Raw genomic sequence first — 12,824 nt, forward strand, 5'->3', positions numbered from 1 at the left:
TTAAACTCGAACTTTTCTCTTGAATCGAGCTTTCTGAACTTGCTTCTTCCCATGTCTCAAACCATGCACTTCTCACATCTCGAACTTTCAGCTCTTTCACATATCGAACCTTCGGCTCTTTCCACATCTTGAATCTTCAACTCTTCTCATGTTTCGAACCTTCAGCTCTGATACCACTTGTTGGGGTAAAAGCCTCCAATCCAATCACACCAGCGGAAGCGAAATCAAACAATAAATCAAACACATAAGAAACAACAATTTAACGTGGTTCAGTCCAACTGACCTACATCTATGGATGAGAAACAAGATCCACTAGTTGTAGAGAATTACAAACTTACATCAAATCATCAACCTCACTCAACAATCAATACTCATAAGACACTCTCAATCTCTTCTAGTCCTATGGAGTATTCTCAACCCAAACAAACACAAACTCAAACTCTTGTGCACCCTTTCAACATAACCAAACACATACCCATATGCTCCCATTCACCATACCTATGTGGACCCTCTCAATCTCTCTAATCCACTCACAAACAAATATACACACTCATAAGACGTAGAGCCCCAATACTCCTATGGGGTGTCTATCCCACAAAACCCTACAACTCTCTTACATCTTTTTCTCATACCTAACTCTGAGAGACTTCACCTATTTATAACCATACAAACTTGCCCATTAAGAATCCCTCTCCTCTTAGAATTCTTCTCCTGTAAGTCAAACTTACCTATTAAGAATCCCTTTCCTTTTAGAATTCTTCTCTTGCAAGTCTTCTTGTCCATCAAGCAATATCTGACAAATCTCAAACAAATCTCTAACAAATCTCTTATGAGATTTGAGTCAATATTCCCAACAATTTCTTTTTTTCTTGGTATAAAAGAAAATATGTTTTCTAATTTATAAGATTTCTATCCATATCTCACCATATCCTTATCAGTAAAGCCATTCTATTTTCTTTTCAATTGAGGTTTTTTATTTTCTTTTCGGGAAAGAAGAATATTAACCACTTTTTCCTTGAGCAATATGTGCAATTGCCAAGGCAATTTGGACACAATTTTGAATTAGATGAAGCTCTAATTGAACTATAACCAATTTGGCTGAAGGCTAACCGAATCACTATCATAATTTATAACTAAAACTGTTTTTAATGTGGAAAAGAAATCAATCCCCCTAAATCCAAGCCCATGGATGTGTTGTTACCATCATGAGCTTTTCGATATATAAATTAATCAAAATTGACCAATCATATTATGGATTTAAATACAGAATTAAACTAGGATCATACTTAATTAATATCATACTACATGTTCGAATATGATACCACTATAATTATTTGTAATTTGACATTAATTGACCTAAATCTGGATTACTTGACTGTGTTAGCCCACAATATAATTGCAAATACTCTGCACTGGCGACAAGGGTTTCGGAATGTCTGGGAAGCCATTGCACCATAAAGGATCAGCATTTCACCGAATCATCCCGAGCTTCATGTGTCAAGGTGGAGATTTCACAAGGGGGAATGGCACTGGTGGAGAATCAATCTATGGCATGAAATTTGCAGATGAGAATTTCAAGCTCAAACATATTGGACCTCGTTGCTTGTCAATGGCCAATGCTGGACCAAACACCAATGGTTCCCAATTCTTTATATGCACTGAGAAGACTCCATGGCTTGATGGAAAGCATGTTGTGTTTGGTAAAGAAGTGGATGGATAAGCGTTGTCAAGGAGATGGAAAAAGCTGGCTCAGACAGTGGGAGAACTTTGCAACCAGTTGTGATCGAAGACTGTGGTCAGCCAAAAGATAATTGGAGAAGCTGGGAATGATGAAGTACTGTATTTTTTTTTATGTTTCTACATGGCAATTTGGACTCTATCCACTTTGTTAGTCACTGATAATGTACGTTCCAATAGAAATTTGAGGCATTCCTGAAGGAAAATTTGTTTCAGTGTCATGTTTTATCAGATTATACATTTTTGGTTAGGAGAGGAACTGATCAATTTCATTTATATTGTACTTGGATCACAATTTTATTTCCAACACATGATACTTGAATTATACTAGATCACAATTAACAGAACATAGACGAGGACTCTTATTCATGGGTTAAGCGAACTGAATTGGGCAGGCAATGGAGATGGGGGTGGCCTAAAAGGTTAGTAAAGTTGTTGCTGTAGAGGTTTGGGGGGTTGCTGTGGATTAGAATAGCTGAGATGGGTTTTAGAAGGTGGGAAAGGGAGGTGAAGGGAAAAAAACAGATGGGTTTTGGTTCAAAAATGAAGAAAAGAAAGGATTTTGGCAATAGGTGATGGGTTTAAGAGAGTATGATGAAACCATGGTGAGGAAGAATAGAGGTGGAAGATTGTTATTAATTTTATTAACAAAATTAATAAAAAAAATACACTAATTGCGTTAACTGTGAATAATATATTAAAAATTTGCAAAATTAAATGTTTGAAATCACATTAATATATATGAAGTATTATAGCATCATTTTTATATAAAACCAGTGTTGTATCTGAATTAATATTCTTTTTCAATAATTTACTTAATTTTAGTCAAACAAATATAGTAAAATTTGATTTAACAAAAAAAAAAAAAATAACTATAACAAAAAATAATAAACAAAAAAGAATCTTTTAACTTCTCTAAAATGTATAAATCTCACATTCGACATTATAACAAGTAACAAATTCATACTGAGTCTCATCTTCTTCAAGCTTCAAATGTTTCCAATCAAAAACTTCCCTTATATTTTCAAACCCACCTAAACTACGAAAGATATATGAAATTTCAATTTGCAAATTAAACGTTTTTCTTTCATAGGTTTTTATACAACTTCATTTTTATATAAAATCACGTTTTATATTTGAATTAATATTCTTTTTTCATCAATTTTCTTAATTTTAGGCTCCAACAATATACAAAAAAAATTAAATAAAATAACTATACCAAAAAAAAAAATAATAAGGAAAAAGAGTCTTAGTTTCTCTAAATTTTTTGTAATTTTTTTTCATTTCTAAGACCTAAAGTGTTAATTACGGGCCGTGGGACTTACTCCACAGACTTGGTGGATTTGACTCCTTTGTCAAGTCTTTTGTTTTTCTTTCTACAATTATCGAATTTCAATGAATCATAAAATGCTATTTGTGGAAAATTCAGGTTGGAAATTGGAAGCTTGCTTCGTATTTCATCAAATCATGGTGGTTAGCATACTATGACAAGTTGGAAAGCATAGGTCACAAGCTTTCTTCCTTACGGGGTAGATCAATTGGCATGTTTATGCGCCGTGTTTGTTACTTTTCAATATATTTATCATTATTATTTACGTGCTTAAGACTTAGTCACGAATTGAGAAAATGATGCTAATGAACGGTGATTAAAATTTATTAAAAGTTAGTGAAAAAATAATAATTATGTTAACTACGAAAGATATATTAAACTTTTGCAAAATTAAACGTTTGAAATCATGTACATAAAGTATTATAACTTCATTTTTATATAAAACTAGTGTTGTATTTGAATTAATATTCTTTTTCAACAATTTGCTTAATTTTAGCCAAACATATATAGCAAAATTTGATTTAAAACTATAGCAAAGAATAATAAGAAAAAAGAGTCTTAACTTCTCTAAATTTTATGTAATTTTTTTTATGAATTTTTTAGGGATAAGGTTTAAAAAAAATCTTAGACAAAAATTTAACAATCATTTAAGTTCCTAATATTTAATTGCAATTAATCAAGCTCTAAATCTTCTATTTCAAATCAATTGAACCTTTGAATATATTTTTTCAATCAATTAAACTTTTACATATCTATTTTCATTCAATTAAACTCTTTATTGGATGAAAACAATTAACCAGCTTTTCTCTAACAAGGGCTTAATTGATAAAAAAAGATGTTGAATTTTAGTTCATGGGGGTTTTTTTTTTTCACCCATTTACCTTTCTTTTATGATATATTTGATTACCTTATTATACTTGCATCACAATTTTATTTTCAACACGTGATACTTTTGTTATTCATGACCACAATTAGCAAAACATAGGACTCTTGTTCATGGGTCAAAGGAATGGAATTGGGCAGGCAATGAGATGGGGGTGGCCTAAAAGTTTAGTAAAGTTGTTGCTGTAGAGGTTGGGGTTGCTGGGGATTGGAATAGCTTAGATGGGTTTTAGGAGGATTTTAGAAGGTGGGAAAGGGGGGTGAAAGGAAAAAAGAGATAGGTTTTGGTTCAAAAATGAAGAAAAGAAAGGATTTTGGCAATTGGTGATGGGTTTGAGAGAGGTTGATGAGAGCATGGTGAGGAAAAATAGAGTTAGAAGATATTTGTAGGGAGGTGGGAGAAGGGGAAGGCTTTATTTTGTTTATTAGCAGCAGCAGGGTTGTTTAGGCATGTCAAGATTCTAATACCCCATTTGCTTAGTGCCATAAGGCAAAACAAAACTAGCCCAACACTTTCATATTTAAGTATATATCATTTAAATTATACAACTCGAGTTTATATATCATTTAATATGAAATAATAAAATTATAATTACTTAAATTAATATCGTTCAATTATTTTAAAAAATTATTACATTTTTTATTACATTAATTGTAGATTCAATCAATCAAAATACAACACGTCATCAAAATTTATAAATTTTCTCCTTATAATTTTAAAAGAATTTTTTCCATGACTTATTTGAGGGGTTAGTTCCATTGCTTGTTGGATATTAAAAAAACAAAAGTTTGGTGATACTATAGGAATCATACTAAGTACAATCAAACCACGCATTGAAATCTTGTTTTAAAATTTTAAAATTTAATTTAATTGATTCATACAAATATTTTTTAAATATGATATTCAATAAATTTAAAATTTAAATCTCAATATTTATAATTATGAATTGTAAAAATTATACTAATATTTGGTGATTAAAGTTGTATTAAAAGGTAATGGATAAAAAATAATTGTGTTAACTATGAAAGATAAACTGTAAGCATTTTATTTTCATAGATTTTTATATAAAACTACTTTTTATATTTGAATTAATATTCTTTTTTGGATAAATTTCTTAATTTTAGGCTCCACACATATATTAAAACTTGATTTAACAAAAAAAAAAGTAACTATAGCAAAAAAAAATAATAAGGAAAAAGAGTCTTAGCTTCTCTAAATTTTTTGTAATTTTATTGTTTCTCTAAATTTTCATTTTTATTTTTATTTTTTCTCTTTTCTAAGATTTAAAGAGTTAATTATTTGACCGTGGGACTTACTTCATAGACAATGCGGACTTGAACTACTTGTCAAGTCTTTTTTGTTCTAGAAATGGACCATAAAAAAATTCAAGTTGGAAATTGGTTTTTCTGGAAAATTTTAACTCCATAGACTTGGTTGACTTGACTTACTTGTCAAGTCTTTTTTGTTCTTCTTTCTACAATTGTCGAATTTCAATGGACCATAAAATGCTTTTTTGGAAAATTCAAGCTGAAAATTGGAGGTCACAATTTTTCTTTGTATTTCAACAAATCATTGTGGTTAGCTTAAGAAAGGTGGAAAGCATTGGTTACAAGCTTTCTTTCTTGCAAAGTAGGCTTCGTGTTTGTTACTTTTCAATGCACTTATCATTATCATTTACGTATTTAAGACTTGGTCATGAATTGAGAAAATAATACAAATGAATGGAGACTAAAATTATATTGAAAATTAATGAAAAAAAGTATTAATTGCGTTAACTGTGAATGATATATTAAAAATTTGCAAAATTAAATGTTTAAAATCACATTAATATATATAAAGTATTATAGCATCATTTTTATATAAAACCAGTGCTCTATTTGAATTAATATTCTTTTTCAATAATTTACTTAATTTTAATCAAACAAATATAGTAAAATTTGATTTAACAAAAAAAAAGAAAATAACTATAACAAAAAAAAAATACGCAAAAAGGAATCTTTTAACTTCTCTAAAATGTATAAATCTCATATTCGACCTTATAACAAGTAACAAATTCATACTGAGTCTCATCTACTTCAAGCTTCAAATGTTTCCAATCAAAAACTGCTCTTCTAATTTCAAACCCACCTAAACTACAAAAGATATATGAAATTTTAATTTGCAAAATTAAATGTTTTTCTTTCATAGATTTTTATATAACTTCATTTTTATATAAAATCACGTTTTATATTTGAATTAATTTTCTTTTTTCATCAATTTTCTTAATTTTAGGCTCCAACAATATACCAAAAAAATTAAATAAAATAACTATACCAAAAAAAAAATAATAAGGAAAAAGAGTCTTAGTTTCTCTAAATTTTTTGTAATTTTTTTTCATTTCTAAGACCTAAAGTGTTAATTACCGGGCCGTGGGACTTACTCCACAGACTTGGTGGATTTGACTCCTTTGTCAAGCCTTTAGTTCTTCTTTCTACAATTATCGGATTTCAATGGATCATAAAATGCTTTTTGTGGAAAATTCAAGTAGGAAATTGGAGGTCACAAGCTTTCTTTGTATTTCATCAAATCATGGTGGCTAGCTTACTATGAAAAGTTGGAAAGCATCGGTCACAAGCTTTCTTCCTTACGGGGTAGATCAATTGGCTTGTTTATGCGCCGTGTTTTTTATTTTTCAATGTATTTATCATTATTATTTACGTGTTTAAGACTTAGTCATGAATTGAGAAAATGATGCTAATGAACGGTGATTAAAATTTATTAAAAATTAGTGAAAAAATAATACTTATGTTAACTACGAAAGATATATTAAAATTTTGCAAAATTAAACGTTTCAAATCACAAACATAGAGTGTTATAATTTCATTTTTATATAAAACTAGTGTAGTATTTGAATTAATATTCTTTTTTAACAATTTGCTTAATTTTAGCCAAACATATATAGCATAACCAAAAAAAAACCTATAGCAAAGAATAATAAGAAAAAAGAGTCTTAATTTCTCTAAATTTTATGTAATTTTTTTATCAATTTTTTAGGCATTAGGGTTAAAAAAAAAAAACCTTAAACAAAAATTTAATAATCATGTAAGTCTCTGATATTTTATTACAATCAATCAAGCTCTAAATCTTTTATTTCAAATCAATTGAACATTTAAATAAATATATTCACTCAATTAAACTCTTACACATCTATTTTCATTCAATTAAGCTCTTTATTGGATGAAAACAATTAATCGTTTTTTCTTTAACAAGGGCTTAATTGATAACGAAAATGTTCAATTTTAGTTCATGGGTTTTATTTTTTTACCCCCTTACCTTTCTTTTATGATATATTTGATTACCTTATTATGCTTGGGTCACAATTTTATTTCCAACACATGATACTTTTATTATTCATGACCACAATTAACAATACATAGGACTCTTATTCATGGTTCAAAGGAATGGAATTGGGCAGGCAATGGAGATGGGGGTGGCCTAAAAGGTTAGTAAAGTTGTTGCTGTAGAGGTTGGGGTTGCTGGGGATTGGAATAGCTTATATGGGTTTTAGGAGGGTTTTAGAAGGTGGGAAAGGGGGCTGAAAGGAAAAAAGAGATAGGTTTTGGTTCAAACACGAAGAAAAGAAAGGATTTTGGCAATTGGTGATGGGTTTGAGAGAGGTTGATGAGAGAATGGTGAGGAAAATTAGAGATAGAAGATATTTATAGGGAGGAGGGAGCAGGGGAAGGCTTTATTTTGTATATTAGCAGCAGCAGGGTTGTTTGGGCCTGTCAAGATTCTAATACCCCATTTGCTTGGAGGTAGAAGGCCAAACAAAACTAGCCCAACACTTTTATATTTAAATATATATCATTTAAATTATACAACTCGAGTTTATATACAATTTATACGAAATAATAAAATTATAATTACTTAAATTAATATCGTTCAATTATGCAAAAAAATTATTACATTTTTTATTACATCAGTTGTAGATTCAATCAATCAAAATACAACATTTCATTAAAATTTATAAATTCTCTCCTTGTACTTTTAAAAGAATTTTTTTTCCATGGCTTATATGAGGGGTTAGTTCCATTGCTTGTTGGATATATAAAAAAAAAAGGTTAGGTGATACTATATGACTTATACTAAATACAATCAAATCACGCATTGAAATCTTGTTTTAAAAATTTAAAATTTAACTTAATTAATTCATACAAATATTTTTAAAATATCCTATTTAGTAAATTTAAAATTTAAAATTTAGCATCTGTAATTATAAATTGTGAAAATTATACTAATATTTGGTGATTAAAGTTGTATTGAAAGTTAACGGATAAAAAATAATTATGTTAACTATGAAAGATAAACTGAAATTTTAATTTGCAAAATTAAGCATTTTACTCTCATAGACTTTTATATAAAACCACTTTTTAAATTTGAATTAATATTCTTGTTTCGACAAATTTCATAATTTTAGGCGCCATACATATATTAAAAAAAAGTAAGTAACTATAGCAAAAAAAAAAAGAAAAGAAAAAGAGTCTTAGCTTCTCTAGATTTTTTGTAGTTTTTTTTTTTCTATATTTTCATTTTTATTTATATTTTTTCTCTTTTCTAAGACTTAAAGAGTTAATTGTTTGGCCGTGGAACTTACTTCATAGATTTGGTGGACTTGACTTACTTGTCAAGTCTTTTTTGTTCTTCTTTCTAGAATTGTAGAATTTAAATGGACCATAAATGCTTTCCGTGGAAAATTCAAGTTGGAAATTGGATTTTCTGGAAATTTTTAACTCCATATACTTGGTTGACTTGACTTGACTTGACCTCCTTGTCAAGTTCCTTTGATGTTCTTTCTACACGTCGAATTTCATTCATACATATGAATGCTTTCTGTGGAAAATTCAAGCTGGAAATTTAAATTGGCGTCTTCGAAGAAATTTCCTAATGCTTGATGTGGTAGAAAACACTTTTCTTTAACTTTATATATTAGGTGTTGGTAGCAATGATCAGTACGCAACCATGAAAGCAGTTACAATTTCCTTGTTTGGGTTTCTTCTTGTCATCGCAGCCGCTATTATTAGCTTTTGTGATGGGAATTCCAATGTGCTTTGCATTGGAAGTGAGGGGCAAGCCCTTTTGACGTTCAAGCAAGACCTCATTGATCAATCAAACAGGCTATCTTCTTGGGTTGTAGGTGAGGATTGCTGTGAATGGCATGGTGTTTTCTGCAATAGCCTGACTGGCCATGTTAAAGAGCTGCATTTGGGGCTTCTTTCAAGTAATCCTGATACTTATGCACCGGCTGCTGAATGGGATGCTTACTTTCGATCAAAGTTAGGAGGCAAAATAAATCCATCTTTGGTCGATTTGAAACATCTCAGTTTCCTAGACTTAAGTAATAATGAATTTGGAGACCCGGCAATTCCCGAATTCATTGGTTCGATGAAGAGTTTGACGTATCTTAACCTCTCTTGGGCAAATTTCCAAGGAGCAATTCCCCATAATCTTGGAAATCTCTCAAAACTGCATTATCTTGATCTTGGACACAATTCCTTACTTGAAGCTAAAACTCTTCAATGGGTTTCTGGTCTTTCATCTCTGCAGTATCTTGGTTTGAGCCTTGCAAATCTTAGTAAAGCAACTGATTGGCTGCAGGCAACACACAATCTTCCTTCTTTGGTGGAGTTACACTTGTCAGGATGCTCTCTAAATAATGGTCCATCTCCAATCAGTGTTAATTACACATCTCTTGCTGTTCTTGATCTTTCTCAAAACATGTTGTCTTCGGTGACATGGATATTCAATCTTCGTAGTCTTGTGTCCATTGATCTTAGCTCTAGTGGAGTTGAAGGTATGATTCCCAGTGGCTTTCAAAACATGTCTTCTCTCAAATTTCTTGATCTTAGTTGGAATTCATTCTCTTCATCATCGACACTCAACTGGTTGTCTGATTTAAACCAACTTCAATTCCTTAGTCTTAACAGTGTCGGCCTGCAAGGTAATTTTTCAAGTGCCATTGGAAACTTAAGCTCTCTTACTCATCTTGATTTTTCAAATAACCAGCTTGAGATTGAACCCAAATATTTGGAAAGTCTTTGCAATATGAGGGAGATGGATTTGTCAAATAATACAATTAATCATGAGGTCTCAGAAATCATAGAGAGTTTGTCTAGATGTAGTTTGGATCGATTAGAGTCATTAAATATTGCATCTAACAAACTTTCTGGCAATTTCCCTGATCAACTTGGCCAATTTAAAAATTTGGCATACCTTTCCCTTTACCGAAACTCCATTTCTGGTCCCATTCCATTCTCGATAGGTAAGTTGTCATCATTGAAATTTCTTGATGTTTCATACAACAGATTGAATGGAACTCTTCCTCAAATTTTAGTACAACTTGGGAATTTGGAACATTTAGACGTTAGCAATAATATGTTGGAAGGAAATATCTCAGAAACACACTTTTCTAATCTCACGATATTGAGATATTTTTGGGCATCTAACAACATGTTAACGTTTATACCAAACCCAAGTTGGATTCCTCCTTTTCACTGTGAAGGTATTGGACTAGGTAACTGGCGTCTTGGTCGGCAATTTCCTCAGTGGCTACAATTCCAAAGGAACATGTATATTTTAGATATCTCCCATGCTGGAATTTCAGGTGTCATTCCCACTTGGTTTTGGAACCTTTCGACTTCATTTGAATATCTAAACCTTTCCCATAACCAATTAGTCGGGGAGTTTTCATATTTACCGATAAGTTGGATTGCTGACTTGAGTTCCAACCTATTCACAGGTCCATTGCCACAGGCAATATTCTCAGAATTGGGGGATTTATTTTTGTCCAAGAACTTTTTTTCAGGATCACTTTTTAATTTTCTTTGTAATTCCTCAAATAACCTGAAAGTTTTGAACATTCTTCACGTTGAATCAAATCTTCTGTCAGGTGAAATTCCAGATTGTTGGGAAAATATGCCAATGTTGGAAGTCCTAAATTTAGGAAACAACAGTCTAACTGGGAAAATTCCTAGATCCTTGGGATCTATGCGTCTTATTGAGTCATTAAGCCTTCGTAACAATAACCTGTTTGGAGAAGTACCATCCATATTGCAGCATTTAGTTAATATGCTTGTTCTTGATCTTAGTGAAAATCAATTGACGGGAAGTATTCCAGCATGGATTGGAGACAAGCTCTCAAACCTTGTGGTTCTAAACCTCCGTTCGAATAGCTTTCAAGACTATATTCCTGATCAGATTTGTGCTCTTAATTCTCTTCATGTCTTGGATCTTGGTTATAACAACATTTCAGGAGCTATTCCAAAATGTTTTAGTAACCTAAGTGCCGTGGCCACAAACCTCAACCCACACGTGGCTAATTGGTTCTCGAGATTCTACCCTGACAACTCGTTTCATTTTAGTGCATTATTGGTGATGAAAGGAAGAGTGGATGAATACAGTACCACACTCGGACTTGTTACCGGCATAGACCTTTCAGTTAACAGTCTCACAGGAGAGATCCCCAAAGAACTTGGTCATCTCATGGGACTGTTGTCATTAAATTTGTCAGGGAATCTCCTAACTGGAAAGATACCAGAGACCATTGGTAATATGGAGATGTTGGAATCTCTTGACTTGTCGATGAACCGACTCCATGGTGAAATCCCTTCAAGTTTTTCCAATTTGAATTTCTTGAATCACTTCAACTTGTCCTACAACAACTTGACAGGACAAATCCCATCAAGCACCCAACTCCAAAGCTTCGACAATTCTTCTTACGTTGGCAATCATCTTTGCGGACCTCCAGTCACTAAAAATTGCAACAAAAATGGCGGAAGGCCCGATGTTACAAATGGGGGTAGTAGTGGAGGAAAGAAAATATCTGAGGTGAATTGGCTTTATGTGAGCATAGTGCTTGGATTTGTGATGGGGTTTTGGGGAGTCGTGGCTCCCCTATTTTTAATCAGGTCTTGGAGGTTTGCTTATTATAAAAAATTGGAGCAAATTGGTGACAAGCTGTACGTGTTTTGGGCTACTATTGGTATGTAATTATTTGTAATGGTAGCTCACTTCGGTGTGTTTGGTAATGTAATAATTTGATTTGCATGCTCTTTACTTAATCCATGTATTCTGATTTGGAAGTGATATTTCATGTTATAATTTATTAAAATGAAATAAAATTATGTGTGTTAATGTATTTGACTCATAAATATGTGTTGGAGTTTTATTCAATATGAGTTGGGTGCCTTTTTTTATAAATCCTCTTATTTGAAATATTTCTTATTCTAGTCATATTTATGATTTGATTTGTTGTTCAAAATTAAAATTTCAAAAACTAAAATTTTTATTAATCCAAAGGAACTGAAAGCTTTTATTGCAATTATATAGAAATTAGAGAGTGTCGTTTTACAAGGGAAAACAATTTTTTTCGTAGTTTTCTTTCTCTTTTTCTAAAAGTTTTTAAAATGTTTATAATTTAAAATAAATTGAAAAAACGGGATAGATTTGATCAAATCATTTATAAATTTAAAAATAAAAAATAAAAGTTCACATCATCGCACAAAAAAAGCCAACAACAAAAACGTATTCATAATATATTAATTATTTTTAGTTTTGATATATTTATAAGATTCAAATGTTCATAATTTAAAATAAATTGAAAAAAGGTCATAGATTTGATCAAATAGTTTATAAATTTAAAAATAAAAAATGAAAGTTCACTTCATAGAAAAAAACAAACCAACAACAAAAACGTAATCATAGTATATTAATTATTTTTAATTTTGATATATTTATAAGATTCAACATGTGAGTATTTTTTTTTGTATTAAAAATAATTATAAATATATTAAAAACAATGAAAAATAACTTATCCTAAAGTAGTGGGGGGTCAAA

General features: G+C 30.9%; 1 protein-coding gene and 1 pseudogene across 1 annotated transcript; both read left to right on the forward strand.

Moving 5' to 3' along the window:
* The first annotated feature begins 1,396 nt into the window (after positions 1-1,396).
* LOC111280242 (peptidyl-prolyl cis-trans isomerase-like) lies at positions 1,397-2,313 on the forward strand (annotated as a pseudogene).
* Positions 2,314-8,415: 6,102 nt separating this feature from the next.
* On the forward strand, positions 8,416-12,166 carry LOC111280240 (receptor-like protein EIX2). The gene has a single exon (XM_022867448.2). The coding sequence runs from the start codon at positions 8,952-8,954 to the stop codon at positions 11,976-11,978; it is 3,027 nt and encodes a 1,008-aa protein (XP_022723183.2). The 5' UTR covers positions 8,416-8,951; the 3' UTR covers positions 11,979-12,166.
* Positions 12,167-12,824: the final 658 nt, after the last annotated feature.

This window comes from Durio zibethinus, chromosome 12 (genome assembly GCF_047325235.1).
Source record: "Durio zibethinus cultivar Kanyao isolate XHJ-2024 chromosome 12, ASM4732523v1, whole genome shotgun sequence".
NCBI lineage: Eukaryota > Viridiplantae > Streptophyta > Magnoliopsida > Malvales > Malvaceae > Durio > Durio zibethinus.

Coding starts and splice junctions, on each gene's coding strand:
- LOC111280240 (XM_022867448.2), top strand. CDS start 8,952: ATGAAAGCAGTTACAATTTCCTTGTTTGGGTTTCTTCTTGTCATCGCA.